Source organism: Syngnathoides biaculeatus, chromosome 14 (genome assembly GCF_019802595.1).
Source record: "Syngnathoides biaculeatus isolate LvHL_M chromosome 14, ASM1980259v1, whole genome shotgun sequence".
Classification (NCBI taxonomy): domain Eukaryota; kingdom Metazoa; phylum Chordata; class Actinopteri; order Syngnathiformes; family Syngnathidae; genus Syngnathoides; species Syngnathoides biaculeatus.
In genome coordinates this window covers 10,820,162-10,838,385 of record NC_084653.1, presented here as the reverse complement: position 1 = coordinate 10,838,385, position 18,224 = coordinate 10,820,162, and the positions used below count along the sequence as shown (strand labels likewise).

Here is an 18,224-nt window from a genome sequence, read left to right as displayed (position 1 = left end):
CTGTCCCATCTTTTTTAGTGTGTTGCAGCCATAAAATTCCAAGTTAATGATTATTTGCTAAAAACAATAAATTGAATCTGTTTCGACATAAAATAGCTTGTCTTTATAGTGTATTCAATTAAACATGGGTTAAAAATGATTTGCAAATTATTGTAATCTGTTTTTATTTATGTTTAACACAACATCCCAACTTCATTGGATTAAGTGACAATAAAATAATCATTAACCCTAAGGTAAGAATATTTTGGAACAAAAAGACCAACCACTTATGACAAACACCACAATGTGTTTGCATGCATGAACTTGGCATTCTTTTCTGATGTGCAAACCAGTTTTCCTGCAGGGGAGATGGTTATCTTTACAATCGACGACTAATTGAATAACATGGACATGACAAAAATGTGAGGAAGTGGTTTAAAAGATTAACATTTTATTGGTTTACAAATGAACAGAAAACTGTAAATCATGAAGGGCATGCTAATGTGGGCGTGATTTCTCAGATATTTTATTTGGTTCATGAGGTTCTTGTTGTCTTGAAAATAAAGCCATTTAACCAAAACTTTTAACTTAAGGATATACAACACATTTAATGATAGCAGCCAGTGCAACTTCAATTTGCGGGGAAATTCTGCTCCTTATTGGTATTTTAAAATGGTCCATAATTCGAAACTGGTGACATGGGCTTCAGTTCATGCCTGGTGAGACACTGTCATCAAAGACAGACGTACAAATTCATGAAGAAACAATCAATGAAGGTCTCAAGAGTCAGGGGAGGGAAGAGAAAGAGGTAGCAACGCCCAAATGACACATTGTTTTTGTAGCCGTAAAATTCAATACTGCTGGATTCTGATGGATGGACTGGAAACTACTTCAAACAGAATAAGGGAAAAGGCTGATAATCTTGGACAAATACCTTCAGATTCATCGAAAGAGTGTGGAGAAACCAGCACAAAAGTGCACTATGCCAACATTTTCTAAATACAAAACAGATGGCGAGAGTACACACATTGTCTCATAGAAAAACACCACCAACATATGACTTGATGTGCTGGAGGAGATAAAATACAGGTACAGTGCCTTGTGAAAGTATTCGGCCCCCTATAACTTTTCAAACTTTTGCCACATTTCAGGCTTCAAACATAAAGATATAAAATAATTTTTTTGTCAAGAATCAACAACAAGTGGGACACAATCTTGAAGTGGAATGAAATTTATTGGATATTTTATACTTTTTTAACGAATAAACTGAAAAGTGGGGCGTGCAATATTATTCATTATTGAATCATCCAATGTTGACTGATGATGATAAATAGAATCTGCTGCATGTAATCAAGTCTATGTATAAACGCACCTGCTCTGTGATAGTCTCAGGGTTCTGTTTAAAGTGCAGAGAGGATCATGAAGACCAAGAAACACACCAGGTAGGTCCGAGATACTCGTGGAGAAGTTTAAGTCCGGATTTGGATACAAATAGATTTCCCAAACTTTAAACATCTCAAGGAGCACTGTACAAGCAATCATGTTGAAATGGAAGGAGTATCAGACCACTGCAAATCTAGCAAGACCTGCCCGTCCCTCTGAACTTTCACCTCGAACAAGGAGAAGACTGATCAGAGATGCAGCCAAGAGGCCCATGATCACCCTGGATGAACTGCAGAGATCTACACCTGAGGTGGGATCGTCTGTCCATAGCACAACAATCAATCGTACACTGCACAAATCTGGACTTTATGGAAGAGTGGCAAGAAGAAAGCCATTTCTCAAAGATACCCATAAAAAGTCTTGTTTGAAGTTTGCTACAACCCACCTGGGAGACATGTGGAAGAAGGTGCTCTGATAGGATGAAACCAAAATCAAACATTTTGGCCATAATGCAAAATGATATGTTTGGCATAAAAGCAACACAGCTCATCACCCTGAACACACCATCCTCACTGTCAAACATGGTGGTGGGAGCCTCATTGTTTGGGCCTACTTTTCTTCAACAGGGACAGGGAAGATGGTTCAAATTGATGGGAAGATGAATGGAGCCAAATACAGGACCATTCTGGATGAAAACCTGTTGGAGTCTGCAAAAGACCTGAGACTGGGACGGAGATTTATCTTGCAACAGGACAATGATCCAAAACATAAAGCTATATCTACAATGGAATGGTTCACAAATAAACGTATCCAGTGTTAGAATGGCCAAGTCAAAGTCCAGACCTGAATCCAATGAAGAATCTGCGGGCAGAGCTCAAGACTGTTGTTCACAAACACTCTCCATCCAACCTCACTAAGCTTGAGCTGTTTTGCAAGGAAGAATGGGCAAACCTGATAGAGACATACCCCCAAGCGACTTGCAGCTGTAATTTCTAACGCACTTATTAACGCAAGGGGGGGGGGGGGGGGTGAATAAAATTGCACGCCCCACTTTGCAGGTTTTTATTTGTTAAAAGTTTAAAATATCCAATAAATTTTGCTCCATTTCACAATTGTGTCCCACTTGTTGATGATTTTTGACAGAAAATTGAAATTTTATATCTTTATGTTTGAAGCCTGAAATGTGGCGAAAGGTTGAAAAGTTCTAGGGGGCCAAATACTTCCACAAGGCACCGTATCAGATAGAAGTTATAATAAGGAAGAATGGACAGACACTTGACTTTCTACAATAATTCACCAACAGAGGGGTTCTTTCCACTTGTTTTGGCTTACATTGTATTGGCTAACCATCAACAAGCATTTTTTTTGTGTCATTTGTTTTTTAAACCAAACCTTGATGAAGTGTGAATACATACTGCCTGCTGAAAGGCTACTAAAACTTTCCTTAACAGCCGTCTATCGAGGCGGAAGCAGATGCCATGTTCAATCATTAGACTTTGAGTGTTTCCTCCCCCCAAGAGTCAGAATCACCTGTCACCCCCTGACAATGTACCACTTGTGTATAGCGCTACTACGATCCCCCTTCACAGCAAGCTCAAACATGATACATGAAAAGATAAAGTCAAGTCTGTACTACAGTCACTGGGAGTCTGGCTGCCAAGCGTGTGACGATCTGATCAGGCCGATCAAATTGGTGGAAAGTCTACTTTTTATAAGGTAAAATGTTTTATAATGCTATTTTTCTTGTTAGTACATACACATCACACATTTCTCAAGTATTAAACAGATTACTCTCATGTGTATTCATTTAAATGGGGAGGCATGAATTTAACTCAAGGTTATTCTGTATTTTTTTTTATAATGAATAAACTCCTCTCATGTCTCAAGGCGTCACTCACTGTACTGTGGTAGCTGGACTGACACGTTTCATTAGTTCTGTAACTGAGTGCTGGGAGGCTGTTGTGATGAGTATTGAAATTGAGGAAGGCAATTGAAACAATGATGAATGGAAGCGGTGGGCCGATACTTTGGTAACAGGAGTTTGCATTACATATACGAGAATGCTCTATTAAATTGTTTTTTTTTAAAGGAATTTGTGTAAACAGTACACAAACACCAAATTGCCATTCCTTTAAAGTCAACTAACTTGAGTGTCAAAGTAGAGCCTCTGGAAATCTCTGGTCTTTTGGTCCACAGTGATGTGGTCTTTTATCCACAGTTAATAGAGCATCATAAAAAAGTATAAAAGTCATGGTCAGTGACAAAAAGATGTCCTGTTACAGTTACAGCTGTGAAAACAAAATTCATACACCACCATTTCAGAATTTAATAAGCTCGTTGGCAAGGTCATACAGTCTTTGTGCACTATTAGTATGCTCAAAAAGTCAAATTTCCTGAGGTAAAAGCACAGAATCAGGTTTCCATTAAATGTTTCTGCCTCGACGTGGAACCTTGGAGGAAACAAATGTCCTGCGCAATGTGGCTGCAGATAACGCTTGCTGTGACAGAATGTGGCAATTAAACCAATGACCCTTGACCTCCCAATGGCTACAGCATGGAAGGATGTAAACAAAGGAAAAGCCACACCGGGTAACTACACCCAGTAGTCACAACAATGACCCAGAGGAAAGGGCTGCAGAAGCAAAACAAATACAGAAAAGAACACACTAGTGGTAGTGAAATAGTGAAATACTTGGGCACATTAGCTCACATAAATTCAATTATAGGCCTTGCGTGATCAGTACACCCTCAAACACATTAATCATTTTTTTTAATCAAAAGCACTCTTATTCAGTAATGTGAGAGGATCGACAGTAAACCAAAGCCTAAGTACCACTCCCCTATATAATTAGACACGCCTAGCTTCATTTGACCCTTTTGCTTGCGACTAACGCCAATCCATCTGTCTTATAGCTGGAACCTTTGTGAAAAGATTGAGTACAGGCATACGGTCTGTACGACATGTCTGGAACTCACCTCAAAGTCCTCCAAGGGAAACTGCAGCATGTCCCTGAGGACATCACTGAGGATCTGAGTCTTCCTCTGCACCAGAACATTTTCATAGTCCAGCGGCTCGATCACCTTGGGCTTTACCTGGAAATACAAAGAAACATTTTTTTTTAAATCACATTCTAAACCAATACATTTACTTTGATTTTAAACTTTTGGTGCATTCTTTGAAAGAAACACCCATAAAATTATTTTGAGTAAAAAAAATCATGCGAGGGAAAAGACAATGATAACCCATGGCCTTCGTGGGACCACATCAGATGCCTGTTCAAATGAAACGCTGATGCGAGAAATGTATGTATGTCTTATAATAGAAGGCTTTTCAATGATGTTAATAATTATTGTAATGTAAAGCAAAAGTCAAAACACACCTGAAGTGGTTTTGGAATTTAATCTAAAATAGCAGTCTAACTATAACTCTGCATGAGACAGAATCTTTGGAATGGAATTTATGCTTGACATGCTTTTTCCTATTTATTGTTTTTTTTTTTTTTTGGGGGGGGGGGATTGCATTCTCGCAAACCGGCTTCCTATTTACGGCAGTCGCGGTGATTCGAAGCAAGAGGCTGGCAGCTTGAAAAGTAGATCTTGGGGGGTAAAGAAATCTGGGCACCCCTGAGTTACATTGAAAACATTTCTGGGATATAACACAGCTAATGTTTCAATATCTAACTATAAAAGGTATGAAATTGTGATTTACTTTGACTTGATCTAAATTCTAACGTTAGACTAGTCTATCCATATATCTAAATGCGAACTGTCATTTTCCCCTGTTGTACTGCGTTATCTTGAAGTTGAAAACTTTTCCCCTCTCCATGCTGTAGGAAGATATAGATCATCTACTGCTAGCTTTCATCAATGGATTGACAATAGATAACGCTGTAAATTATGCGAGATTATAACCATACATCTCAATGAAATAAAATAATTTCATTATATGAATATTTAGTTTTGGAATTGAATGTCTATTGACCTCTTTAAAAATGTCTGAATTATGATTATGGTATGCTAACAACTACATACCCGGGTATAACAATTCAGTAAGTTATTTTAAGGTCCATCCCTAATCACACCTGCAACTTTATATCTACGGGCATGACTGGTGGATCACACCCGTAACTTTATATCTGCGGGCATGACTGACCCCACCCGTACATTTTTCAAATGTGAGTGACTGCTGTGTCTATATGTGCCCTGTGACTAACTGGTGACCAGTTCAGGGTGTAGTCCGCCTTTTGCTCAAAGTCAGCCGGGATAGGCACCCAACGACTCTAACCAGTAAAAGCGATGTTGAAAATGGTTGGATCTTTTACTTTTAACAGAGATGACAAATATCATAGTGATATTACTAAAATGTATTTTAATGATTTCCCTTCAAAATAAGAAAGATTGTCCAGCTTCATGGAGTATTGTGTTTGACCATAGAGGTGCCACTTTCAAGGAAAAATATTTAAAACATTATCCTCTCAAAGTACAGGGTGACTCTTGGTCATCTGGGTAGAGGAGAGCAGCTGCTCCTCCGCTTCAACGGGAGTCATATGAGGTGGCTCGGGGATCTAGTGAAGAACTGTTTTAAGCACGTCTCAGCAGGAGGTCCCAGGGATGACGCAGGTCATGCTGGAGAGACTGTCTCCCCACTGACCTGGGAATGCCTTGAGATCCCCCCAGAAGGACTGGCCAAATTGGCTGGGGAGTGGGAAGTCTGGGTTATGCTGCCGAAGCTGTCACCCTAGGTACAGAACCCCAGATGAGCATCTGAAAATTGCTAGGTGGATGGATTCAATAAAGTAGCTTGAATATCAATCTCCTTTATGATTTTACAAGTGAAGAGACCCTACCTTACCTTAAAGTTTGGCTATTGTCTCTTTGCATTCCCGTTTGGGCAATATCTGTGGCCCAAGATGGTCAGTCACATGGCACCATGTAAAATGGTCATGCTTAATAATACAAGAGCAAGTAAGCATGATCTCTTTCACTCAGCTCACAATGATATGTGGACAGTGGTGTTTTGAAATACAGTCAAGCTTGAGAAGAGGCCAGACCATTACGTGTATGTCCATCATATGTGCAAAATGGTAGAGGAATGGAGCATTTTGCATACACAACCACAATGAAATCACAGGACCATCTGAACCTGTGTAATCTAGCAATGCATTCAGTATTCTCCTTGAGTGACACAACCACTGAACCAATTAAGTTTGACTTCTGACCAAATAAAAATATTTTACGAGCCACAGTAATGGAATAAACTCAAGTTCAACATTCCTTTTCCTGAAGTGCTACACAGCATTCTAAACATGTGGTTGATGTGTATAATGATGCAGATGACCAACTAGGACTAACGCCCACATCACACCTGCTTTGAAACCTCTGTAACAGATTACAGTATAGATCATTTAAAAACAGCCACCATATTTATGCCTTACCACTACCTGTGCCATTGAGTCCACCTCAGTCTCCGCTGTAGCCAAGCTCTTATACTGTTGGGGACTCTCAATGACGAGCTCCTTCTTTCCAGCTTTACTTGCCCTTCCTTGCATTGTCAACAGCTGTGCTAAGGTATTTCCAAAAAAAATCCCCAAAAGAAGTGGTTAGTCAGCATATCCAACAGGGAAGAATTCTTGCGCTGGAATAAAGTTGTGGAGGTTTCTCTTTCACACACTTGAGCTCAAACCCTCCTTTTTCTGTAACTGATCTGTCTGAGTACTGGGCTAACACCCAGCCTGAGGAGATGCCCCTCCTACACTCCTCTGTGCTGCCCGGGGGAGTTAAACACCCCCACACATGGACACACTCATGCTATCTGAACCTCTATGATCCACCTGCACAGCAACATGTGGGTTGACAAAGACAAACTGAAAGAAATGAATTTTTAACGCATGCCATTCTGGTGGGGATTGACTAAAAGGTACGAGAGAGGACAGCTGAAAAAAGAATCATGAGAGACCGAGATGACATAAAACAATGTTTGTAGAGCATTACTCTACCCTGTGAAGGCAAGTGAGTCAGATCCCGTGATTTAGCGATGATGATGCAATACAGTAGATAAGATGCAGGTCGTCAGATTGCAGCACCACCAGCAAAACCTGGCCCTGAGAGATTAAAACACTTTAAGAGCAAGACTGGATGCTACAGAGGCAGGCAGCAGTGCTGTGGAATATTTCAAAGTTAAACAAATCATCAAATGCATTAAAGGATTAACTACGGACATTTTGCTTTTTTTCCTAAATTGTTATGTACAATTCCTAGACAGTGAATGAAGTGAACCTTTTTTAGAAAAAAATTACAGGTGCCAACTCTTGTCCGCGCAACAAGCAATATTAGCAAGTTTATGGCGCAACAATGGAAAAACTATGACCCTCAATTGGGTTTTTTGGTTCTACATAAAATATACTGTACTGTATTATTTTTAATGAAATTACCACAAGAGAGAAAATGAGTGAGAAATAAAGGAAAGCGTTTTTGTGAGAGGCCGTCGATAATGACTGCGTGGCCAATGACAGCACCCATTACATATCACCGAGAAATACTTAACACTTTGCTTTCTAGCTACTGAAGCATATGAAATTGTGAATATTATGGTAAAACACAGGAATCTTGCTTAAGATTGAACTCAGAAACTTTTATTTTTAATTTTTTAATTTTTGTGAAAGCTCATGTGCACTTTTAATTGGCTGTTACATCGGCAGCGTTGTGACGCTGACCACCTGTAAGTCGCCCCAAAACCAGTTGTTATGATAGCTAGTTTCCAAACCCTACACCTTATGACAGTTAAGTCGGTCTTGGTATGTGGCGTTTTCTGAAGGCATAGTTTGACCCTGTAATTATAGTACTGTAATTATTTCTACATCCAGGAACTCCTTTGTGAATGTATTCTGGTCATTTTTAAACTAAAGTTAAATTGTTTCTAAGACAAGTTGAATTCTTCGCAGATACCACTGTGACTGTCAGTAAAACAGCGACAGTATACGATCCCGGAGGTGAGATTAGGTCCAGCTTCTGTCTTGCTGCTTGTTGATACAACTGTTCAAGGGGCATTCCAATATGCCGCAGCCTCAGCCAACCTACCTTGGAATGGGACTGACCATTACAGAGGAGGATGTTATCTTTTCAAAGTGGTGTCAGTTTAAGACGAGGAGCGAGACCAGGGCAGCTCACCAACAGCTGCCACCCTTCCACTGACACAAGCTCCTACAGCCGCCCAACAGAGGCAATGTGGTGGAATTTAATGATGTCTTTACATCTTGATATTTAGCAATGGTGGTTTTTGAAGTGATATTTTAACGTTAGCTAATTATGAGGAAACAACTGTGCTGAGAAGCAACCCCTCCCCCCCAACATAAATAAATTAGGGGCAATCCAGATTTCTGTGGGATCTCAAACACGTGACAGTGACCTAAGTACAATATGTGTGTGTATGTAAAGTTTTGAAGAAGACAAACATCTTCGTAACTGTGTCACTTTGGTGGGAATGGCCACCATTCCTGATTGAGATCAGCATTCTTTTGTTTGTACAGGAAGTAAGTGAAAAAATGTGTTGAAGCCCTTGCTGCACATCAGATTGTGAGGAGGAGTGGCATGTAGTGAAACCAGATTCAGATCAGTAACAAAAATGAAAAAAAAAAAAGTGTACATTGTTTTACTTTTCATTGTAATGATGATGGGCATTTTTTTTCTAAATTTACTGAACAGAAGATCTGGAAAATTAACCATTATTACTATGGTGCCAATTTTTCAATAAGTGTAAAAGAGGCTATTGCAAGGGTCATTTTGCCACCCCAGGTACGTCATAACCCTTGGATAATGAAGGGCTACAGTACTGCCCCAATTTATATTCGGTTCATGTACAGAACAGAACGTTATTCTCTGCCTGTTTATCTCCAGGCCATTTTGGCAGAACACTAATTGGGATTCAATCAATTGTACCCTGGCGGGGCGGTGGAACATCTGGCTCGAGAGTCTGCCTCGCAGTTCTGAGGACTGGGGTTCAAATACCGGCCTCGCCTGTGTGGAATTTGCACGTTGACCCCATGCCTGCATCGTTTCTTTCTAGGCACTCCGGTTTCCTTCCACATCACAAAAACATGCATTAATTGGAGACTCTAAATTTCCCCAAGTGTGATTGTGAGTGCGATTGGTTGTTTGTTTCTATGTGTGTGATTGGCTGGCAACCAGTTCAGGGTGTACCCTGCCTCCTGCCTGAAATAGCTGCAATAGGCTCCAGCACTTCCCTGTCCCTTGTGAGGATGAGCAGCTCAGATAATGGCTGGCTGAATGCACTGTTAATTGTGCCCTCTACTGGTTGCTGCCAACTATTGAAACCCATCATACCCATATCTCTTCAACACCACACAACGTAACAGCAGTGATACAAATTTCTGATCAAAATTTGCGAAAAATGACAACATTGCTGGCAAATCTTCTTGAATAGTAAGCAACTGATGACTCAAACTCTCATTCGATTCAAAGCCCCACAACAAGACCCAAATGAAAGCAGCAGCAGTGCAGTTAAATGGCTCGTGCTGTTTTATAGCCACTTCTGGCAACACTTCAAAAATTTACCCCAATGTGTTTTGTTTTGTAACTGTGCTGCAACAGATGTTGGCATTATGCGATACAAAACATTATCTCAGTCTCAACCCACACACGTGTAAACAAAAGAGATTTGAATCAGCTGCATCAAAACCCGTTAAAGAAACTAACTTTAGCCTCAACATGATAAGGCCTTCATGTGTCATATAGTCAGTTCATGGAGAGTCCCGGAGGCATGAGAGAGTCATGAATGTAACAGAAGGCTGCGTCTGCCCTCATTTTAACTGTCTGTCTGGTGAACTTCTCAACTGACAGCAGTAGTGAAAATAGGATGGTACAAAGGGTTCATAGGGTGGTTTCCATCACTTCCCCCAAAAGGTAACGCTTTCATTATTTTTGTCAATGTCAAAAATTGGGATCATTAGTACAGTGAGTTGGAAATCAATTTGGACTTTTAATAAAATGTGGGTTATAGCTTGACTATAACCCAACTATCCATTCTCTACAGTGCTTGATTGCTTGTCCCTATTAGGGGCACGACTCACAGGTGAAGACTTCCCTATCTGACTTTGGCCTAGAGGCGGGGTACACCATGGACTGGTTCCCAGGCAATCTCAGGGCACAAAGAGACAAACAACCATTCAGATTAACATTCACTCACACGATCAATCAGTCTTCAATTGACATAACATGCAAACTTGACAAAGAAGGACACAAGGACACAGGAAGCAACAATTCAAACCGTGGACCTCACAACTATGGCGTGGCCAGTGGCCACTGTACTCCTTTCCTAAATATATACAGTGCAGTTTGTTAATGGTCTGTAACGGTATTGTAAATCCTATCGAGGAGTTAATGTTCCTTGCGCTCCTGCATGGTCAAAGACCATGGGACACATTATTCTAAAAGATAGAGAATTCCCCTATAATTTGTTTCTGTGAAAAGACTCACGAAAAGAAGTTAGCAAGACATTACCTCGGGTACATCCATTTGTGGTGGTCAACTTTTACAGGATCATATTCGTATTGCTCACTTACATAACAAAGGCTCGATAGGATCTTGGTGCGAGCCGTAGCAAAACAGGGTGTAACTTGGAATGTAATAAAAAACACAGCATACCCTTTACAGCCCCTTAGCAACCAGAGACCACACTGATATCAATCAAAACATGCCAATTAAAACACGATTAATGGTGATGCTGTTAAGTGGTCTGTCTGATGTGAGAGGTACAGTATAAAATCTGGATTTGTCCTACAAATGTATGTACTCAGTATAAACCTTAAATTAGATTGTATAAGAAACATAAAACACCAAAATTGATCTAAATCCAATTTTAGGAGTGCCCAAGGCGTCGAGAAAAAAAAGACGTCATTCTGTCATTAATTCTGTCGCTTACTTAAATTACACACATGCGAAAAAAACAGCAAGAAAAAGTAACTGCAGCTGCGCAAATGGCACTATGTCAGAATTAACAAGCTCGTCAGTGAGTCACCTCCAATTTTTATCTCTGATTTTCTCTTAAAAAAAAAAAAAAAAAAAAAAACTAAACTAAAACTAAAACAAACAAAAAATGTAGAATGCAGGAAGTTGGCTGCTTGAAAAGTAAATTTTAGAGCAGAAAAGTTTGGGCACTCCTGATCGAGAGCAAAGCTTCAATCAATCTTACTTACTGATCGCTGCAGACACAAATTTAAAAGGCACTCTATTACAATTAGGGAAAAAATATCAACTTGCCCGGATATCGTTCAAAATAATACAGGTGTGTGTGTGTGGTGGCGATAATGGTCCAGATTCAGCAATTAGGTTGAAATGTCTCAAAATACAAAGGTAATCACCAGAAGAAAAAAAAAAAAAGCCTATGGCCGTTGATGTTTTTCTTATAGATCCCTAAGTCAAGATATGAATTTTGCACAGCCTATCTGTGATCATAAAGTGAATGTCAAAGATGGCACTCTTTCAAAATGATTGCAGTCGAATAATATATCTTCAAAGAAAAATGTGGCGTAACGGTTAGACTATGGTTGGTCCTTGGAGGTTCCAGTGAAATGTTACTTGCATCCAAAACACTTCCCATATTTCAAAATAACAGAACAGAACAGAACATGTCTAACATTTTTTTAAATACCCCAAGGATCAATAAATATAGTAAACTTTACAAACCCCACTTCTTATCTTGCTGAAATTAGCAACTTTTTAGTCTCATGCAAGTTAAGCAACTCTGTACCCCTTTCAGAGATACTGCTAGGGGAAGGGGGAAGTGAAAGCTCAGAAAGACAATGACAGAATTTTTACTTGTGGTCTCAAGACTTCATATACTAAATTGTGTGCTTGTTGTATTTACATCATCACCATCACCAAACACAGGCTGGACTAAACCATTGCTTAGAAGAGGTAGAGGATCTTTGCTGAGCTAAGCTGATCATGTAATGGATGGAAGAACTCTGTGTGTAGCCAGCAATAATTATGTAATATATATATATATATTTTTTTTCAGGAAAAAAAAACAAAAAAAAAACTGTTGTTCCATCAATTGTTTTTGCTCTGGTTTACAAGTAAGAATTTAAGATACGAGTGTTGTATGGAGGAAGTGAATTTTATCCAACTCAACTCACTTCACAGCAAGAAGAAGTAACGCAGAATAAATCTTTATGTATGTCTAACTAAAAAAAAAAAAAAAAAAAAAGAAGACAGAATTGCATGTTATGTATTTAAATCAACAAAACCCTTTTCTGGACTTTATATCTCAATACTAGCAAACAATGATAAACACCATAGACAAGCTCAGGAATAGCATTGGTAATTTGGTGTTATAAGTCTTGAAACAAAGAATAGATGCACACAAATGGTAGAGCAACACAAGTACAGTATAGAGATTTTTTTTAATATACCCCCTGACCCATTTCAACATCTCCACCCACAAATTCTTCATTAAGTGACAATAAACTGACAATAAGCATTTTTGGAATTGGTTTCCTGCCCCCCCCCCCAAAAAAAAAAAAAAAAGGTTAATTTATTGGTGTTGAAATGAGAACGTGCTGTGTCCCACTATGTAGCCTCCATCTCAAAAAAAAAAAAATAACGATTTGTACTGCAACTTATAGGGGTGGTTGTGAAACTCAACTTCATGTGTCTCTATTATACTGCCTACAGGTGGCCAAGATGCAAGCAACAGAAGGAGCAGCACAATGTCCATTGAATTGACGCAAAAACTGTGGAAAAACTGTTCAACTCTTTAGATTCTATTCAGTTATGTCATTAGTGTATCTTAACTACAATATGATAAAGTGTTATATTTATAATTGGGCACTAAAACATTTTGGGGGGAGGGGCTCAAACAAATTAAAGACATCCCCATTCATTTCATAGGGGAAAATGATTTGTGCAGATACAGATTCCTATAATAATGGATACAGCTCTATTAAATGAAATTTAACAAGCTTTTGATTAATCGTTGACAAAATGCAGACCTGGTTTGGCATTTCTTAAGCTCCCCCACAAGAGACAACATCTCATTAGTTGTGGTTCATTGAAACCAAAAGTTTCATGGGGTGTGTGGGAATCACTACTCCCAAGACATGGGATAAAAGACACCTTTATCTTAGACCAAGTTGGCTTCCACACATCCTTTCTTTTGCAACAACATTCCTCCGATAAAACCACTAAATACTTCAGCACTTCACTGTTGTTGGCCATTGAAACACAAGATGAAAGTTGTGGCTTTATGAGAGCAAAGAATGAAAATACATGAACTATAGTGAGTTTTTTAAGGCTGAGACTGAGGAATGACCCAGGTTAGTCAAGTCGGTAGCAGTTGTCGAACACCTACATTCAAGTGTGCTTCATCTACTTAGGGCTGAATCAATCTGAAGGCAATGAATCAAATAACTAATAATTCAATTACCAAAACAAAAAAAAAACAATATCTCTCACTTAACACTTTTCAGTGATCATTCTACCAAGTGGACGAATGATGAGTCATGACTGACTCAAACTGACAGACTCTCTGTGTAGAGCTAAATTAGCGCGATGTTGGCGAGCCAGGAGGAAAGAGTGTGTAAAAATGGACAGTGTCCAAGGTTTGGTATCATTCGCTTAAAGAAATAAGTTAAGTGCAATGTGTCTACTACAAAGCAAAATTTACATGCTACAACAGCATATCTATGTTAACTGACACAAGGTCACGTAATCATTGTGTTATCTGTGTGTTTATTTTTATTTTCTTTTCATACTTTTATGTTACTATGATACGGTTCTTTTGTGATGTGGAATTCTGGAATGTTTCGAGGTGTGTCTATATAAGAAGACTGAGAAGGACCGTCAACAGAGCTTCTTACCACCACTCTTTGAACAAGTAGACAAGTACACGCCACACTGCATTCTGCCTTTCATTCTTGTACATTTCTGGACATTTGTTAACTTGGAATATTCGCTGGAAAGAACATTTGCCTGGTTGTTCAACTCTGGTGACTATTCATAGCTTGGCTCAACTACTCGGTCTTTGAACTTCTATTCTGTGTTTTATTTTTCTGTTGTGTTGTTGTGTGTGATTAAATTGTCTTAAACGCAATACAACTGTTTTGTCATATTTTGCTGGTTTGAGTTTGGGGATTTTAGTCTAAATTCACACATAACAATTGTTAGCTAATTTAAGAGTCTACCAGGAATAGTTAGAAAATATTGGAAGGCAAATGGCCAAAGATGGACACAGTTGCCAGTGTATGTTTAATCACTTTATTGATCAGAAACAAACACTAACAGCTTATTTATTTTTTTTAAAAAGCCCACTTCCCTTTCATCCATTGACACACACGTCACTGCACCACACCAGATCCTGCCTTTTAAAATGATCAAGATTCAAAGTCCTTGATATTTTCTAGACTGTGAGGAGAGCAACCCGAAGTGGACGACAATTATTTTTTTATCCGATTAATCTATAAAATAACCGGTAGAATAATCGATTCTAAAAGTATTTGATCACTGCAGTCCGAGTTATCTTTGCACACATCAAGTACTTCACACCCCTACAATATTGACCCGCTGCAATCAGAGGGAATTAAAAGGGAAACTGCAACGGTTCATATGATCTCTTAATCTGGCCTAATGGATTGCCAAGGTGCGAAAGGTATTGATGGGTGTGGCAACTGGAGAGTGTGACCCAATGGCAAATAATGTGATGAGAAAAGCGTACCAGTGCACGGTCACATTGCTTCACAAGACTGCTGCCTATAATGGGGATTAACTGAACCCCATCTACATGATAAGACCTTTCCCGAGCCAAGGGAGGTGATAGTGCCCTTGGCCTAATTCTCTGCTCTCAGCCAGGACCACCGTCACTCTGATTTCTGCTGATGAACCATCAGTGGAAAGGAGACACGTACTGCAGGCACTTTCGTACAAACAACAAGCAGAAGGGCAAGACAAGCTGGTACGGAGTAGCAGTAGCACGGCCAAGCCTGTCGCCTGTCACATGAAGAATGGTGATTGATTTCCGGCAGACAGAGAGACCTCTGTGCCCTAACGCCTGCCGGCCCCTCCTCATCCCCATGCCAGCCCGCAGAGGCTTTAACCCATGTAGTGCTTAGCGGAAGGCAAGATCCAGCACTCTGACTGCCCTACATTTTCTGCACTCATATTAACACTGTCTTGTTGCTGAATCGGGTGCATTTCTGGTACAATAAAGGAATAATACATGGTTCTTCATAAATAATATACTATACAGCTGTTGCATTTACTTTTGTCAGAAATGGAGAGTACACAATATATAGTAGAGGAAAAGACTACTCATCTAATTTGAAAATATTACAAGGACAAATGGTTCATGAAAGCACATTCACATAGCGGTCATAATATTATACACAATAAAAGTATATAGAAGAAGTATGTAAAATGTGGTTTCAAAATCGAGAAAAATCAATCCATTCTCTCCACTCTCAAATGTTGTCGGTGAGTCCGTTGAATGCTCTGAAACCACGCAGAGCTCAGACGTAAACTCCCAATCAAACACCTGTACTTCGGCCTTTGGAAAATGGATAATACTGTCTAAAATTGTTTTGATGCTTACGCATTAGCATAAACTCAACAAATATTAATTGGCTCAATGAAACTAGTTATGAAACAAATGGAATGCGATTAAAAGAAAACCTCTTAATATGGCTGCTAAGTCTTAAAGTGAAATTCCAAGTAGGTATAAATATGTTTCAACTTGTGACTGTGTTCACACAAATAATAATCTATCCAAAATAACCAATAAGGTAATTTGCAATTAATATCTGTCCTACCTTTCAGCCCTAAATATAGGTAACATTGTGCACCCATACACACCTTCAGCACTCTCGGTGTCGGAAAGATACGAGACTCCCTCCGACTCAGCACTCGCTCAACCTCAGTTGGCCCAATGGGCTCAGTGGCTCCTTTACAGATGTAGCCATTACAATTCCTCTCTAAAACAGTTCGCAGACCGTCAAAAACGACTGTGCTGGTGGTGCACCCCATTCCTTCAGGTCCAGTGCGACATCAGTCAGGAGAGCCTGCAAGTGACCCAGTTTTGACCCTTTTGCCCACTTCCTCGCCAGTCCATGATCTGACCCTACAATCTATCACTTCTAACCCAGGGAGGAAGCGCCGACGTCCAGGCACCAAGAGCCAGCGTGGCGAGCCTGAAGAGCAGGATGGCTACAGAATTAATAAATGCACAAGAAGAGGAGAGCCCTGCTGTATTTGTTACCGGCTCGACTCTGTGCAAGCTGGAATAAGCCAGTCAGCAGGCGAGATGCAGCAAGCGAGGGAGCGAGAGAGGAAGAGCACAGGACATGGGATGGGAGGGATGAAGGATACTGGGCGAGCTCTGCAGCAGCCTCAGTGCTGACCTTACAGGCAATATGCATAATTGTTTGCGACTCAAGTCTCAGTTGTCCTCTGTAGTCAGTGTTTTTCTCATTTTTCTTCCAATTACAATGCATTTGTATCATGTATTTTTAATGAAGTAGTTGAAATTTAACACTTTTAAGCCAGGATCCCTTTTAGCAGCCATAGGAGTGAGTATGAAATAAATGGGTTACAGTAAATGCGACCTTATATCTAGAGGGAGAAATTGCCCCTGCTCACAGACAAACAGCAATATGGCTGAATGCTTTTCTAGTTCAGATGCGCTGCCAAACCCATCAGTGTAACTCTCATCAAAGTGATGCTAAATACATCAGTCTTCAGCTTTAAAAAGTCTGAATATGGACAGCCCTATAGAGCAAAAAACATCATCGGATACAAACACAAAATAACCTCAGCTGTTGTCCAAACAGTGAAATGGGAGGATTTAAAGATATCAGCTGCTGCTTTAGCACAAACTGGACAGTCTGCCAAGAGTGCAGATATATCACCAGCAGAGGAACCAAAATGTGATCATTTGGAATTCTGGATAACAATTCATCTACAAGTACAGCCTTTGACAAAAATGTCTTAAGAACAGCACCAAGGGAGATGGGATATTAAAGCATGTTTAAATAAATTGCATTGCGTACCCGGCATATGCAGTGTTAAAAAAATCTGGCGATACTGTATATAGAATTCTGCTGTCTGGATTTTGTGTATTTTTTGTGCATTTTGGATCCAAAATAAATTCTGTCTATGCTTGATAAATGTCAGACTATTGGTGACGACAACAAATTGTAGCCCAATCAGATGTTAAAATAGGATAATCCATGATAAATTTAGGCTCTGTCCATAGCTGTGTTAAATGCTAGTGTGACTGTTCAGTGAACCAGGACCAGATGTGATTAAAAGCGCACTAAGTGTTGCATGTGACCACTGCAATAAATTGATGAAGATTTATCTCGATCAGATTCAGAGGAAGCTCCAGTTTGACCTATGTTATTTTAGTGAGAAAAATTGAATAAAGTAATTGATGGTGTAGTGGTATTCACCTGACTTTGGAGCACGGTGCATGGGTTCAGTTCCCACTCAGTGACCGTGTGAATATGAGTGTGAATGGTTGTACGTTTCGATATGTCCCTGCATCTGACAGGTGACCAGTTTAGGGTGTAGTCTGCCTATCGCCCAAACTCAGGTAGGATAGCTCCAGCGTCTACCTGGACAAGCGTGTTGAAAATGGATGGATATGTGGATTACAATCAACAATTCACGAAAAGAAATCCTTGAAAAACCATAATGTCACACAAAATAAAACTAAAAACATCAAAACATTAATTCCATTTGAAAACCAACAGAGATGGACCCAAGCTGTTTGCTAGTTTTATGATCATGAGAAGGAGGAAGGAAAGTGGTTTATTTATCCATGTCCCTCCTCATCATACTGGAGCAATACACAG

At 39.7% G+C, this 18,224-nt stretch overlaps 1 protein-coding gene across 3 annotated transcripts in view; it reads right to left on the bottom strand.

The window, feature by feature from the left end:
• The window catches only part of zmp:0000001200 (dedicator of cytokinesis protein 9), a 78,579-nt gene that overhangs the window by 41,400 nt on the left and 18,955 nt on the right, over window positions 1-18,224 (bottom strand). Inside the window, exons 1-2 of one of the 3 annotated variants that reach the window (XM_061842054.1) lie at window positions 6,798-7,062; window positions 4,339-4,455 (exon numbers count right to left, since the gene is read on the bottom strand). In XM_061842054.1, coding sequence (XP_061698038.1) covers window positions 4,339-4,455; window positions 6,798-6,911 — 231 coding nt within the window. In that variant the 5' untranslated portion in view covers window positions 6,912-7,062. Of the gene's footprint in view, window positions 1-4,338; window positions 4,456-6,797; window positions 7,063-18,224 lie in introns of those variants that run through there. The other 2 variants (XM_061842055.1, XM_061842053.1) reach the window with 2 other exon arrangements.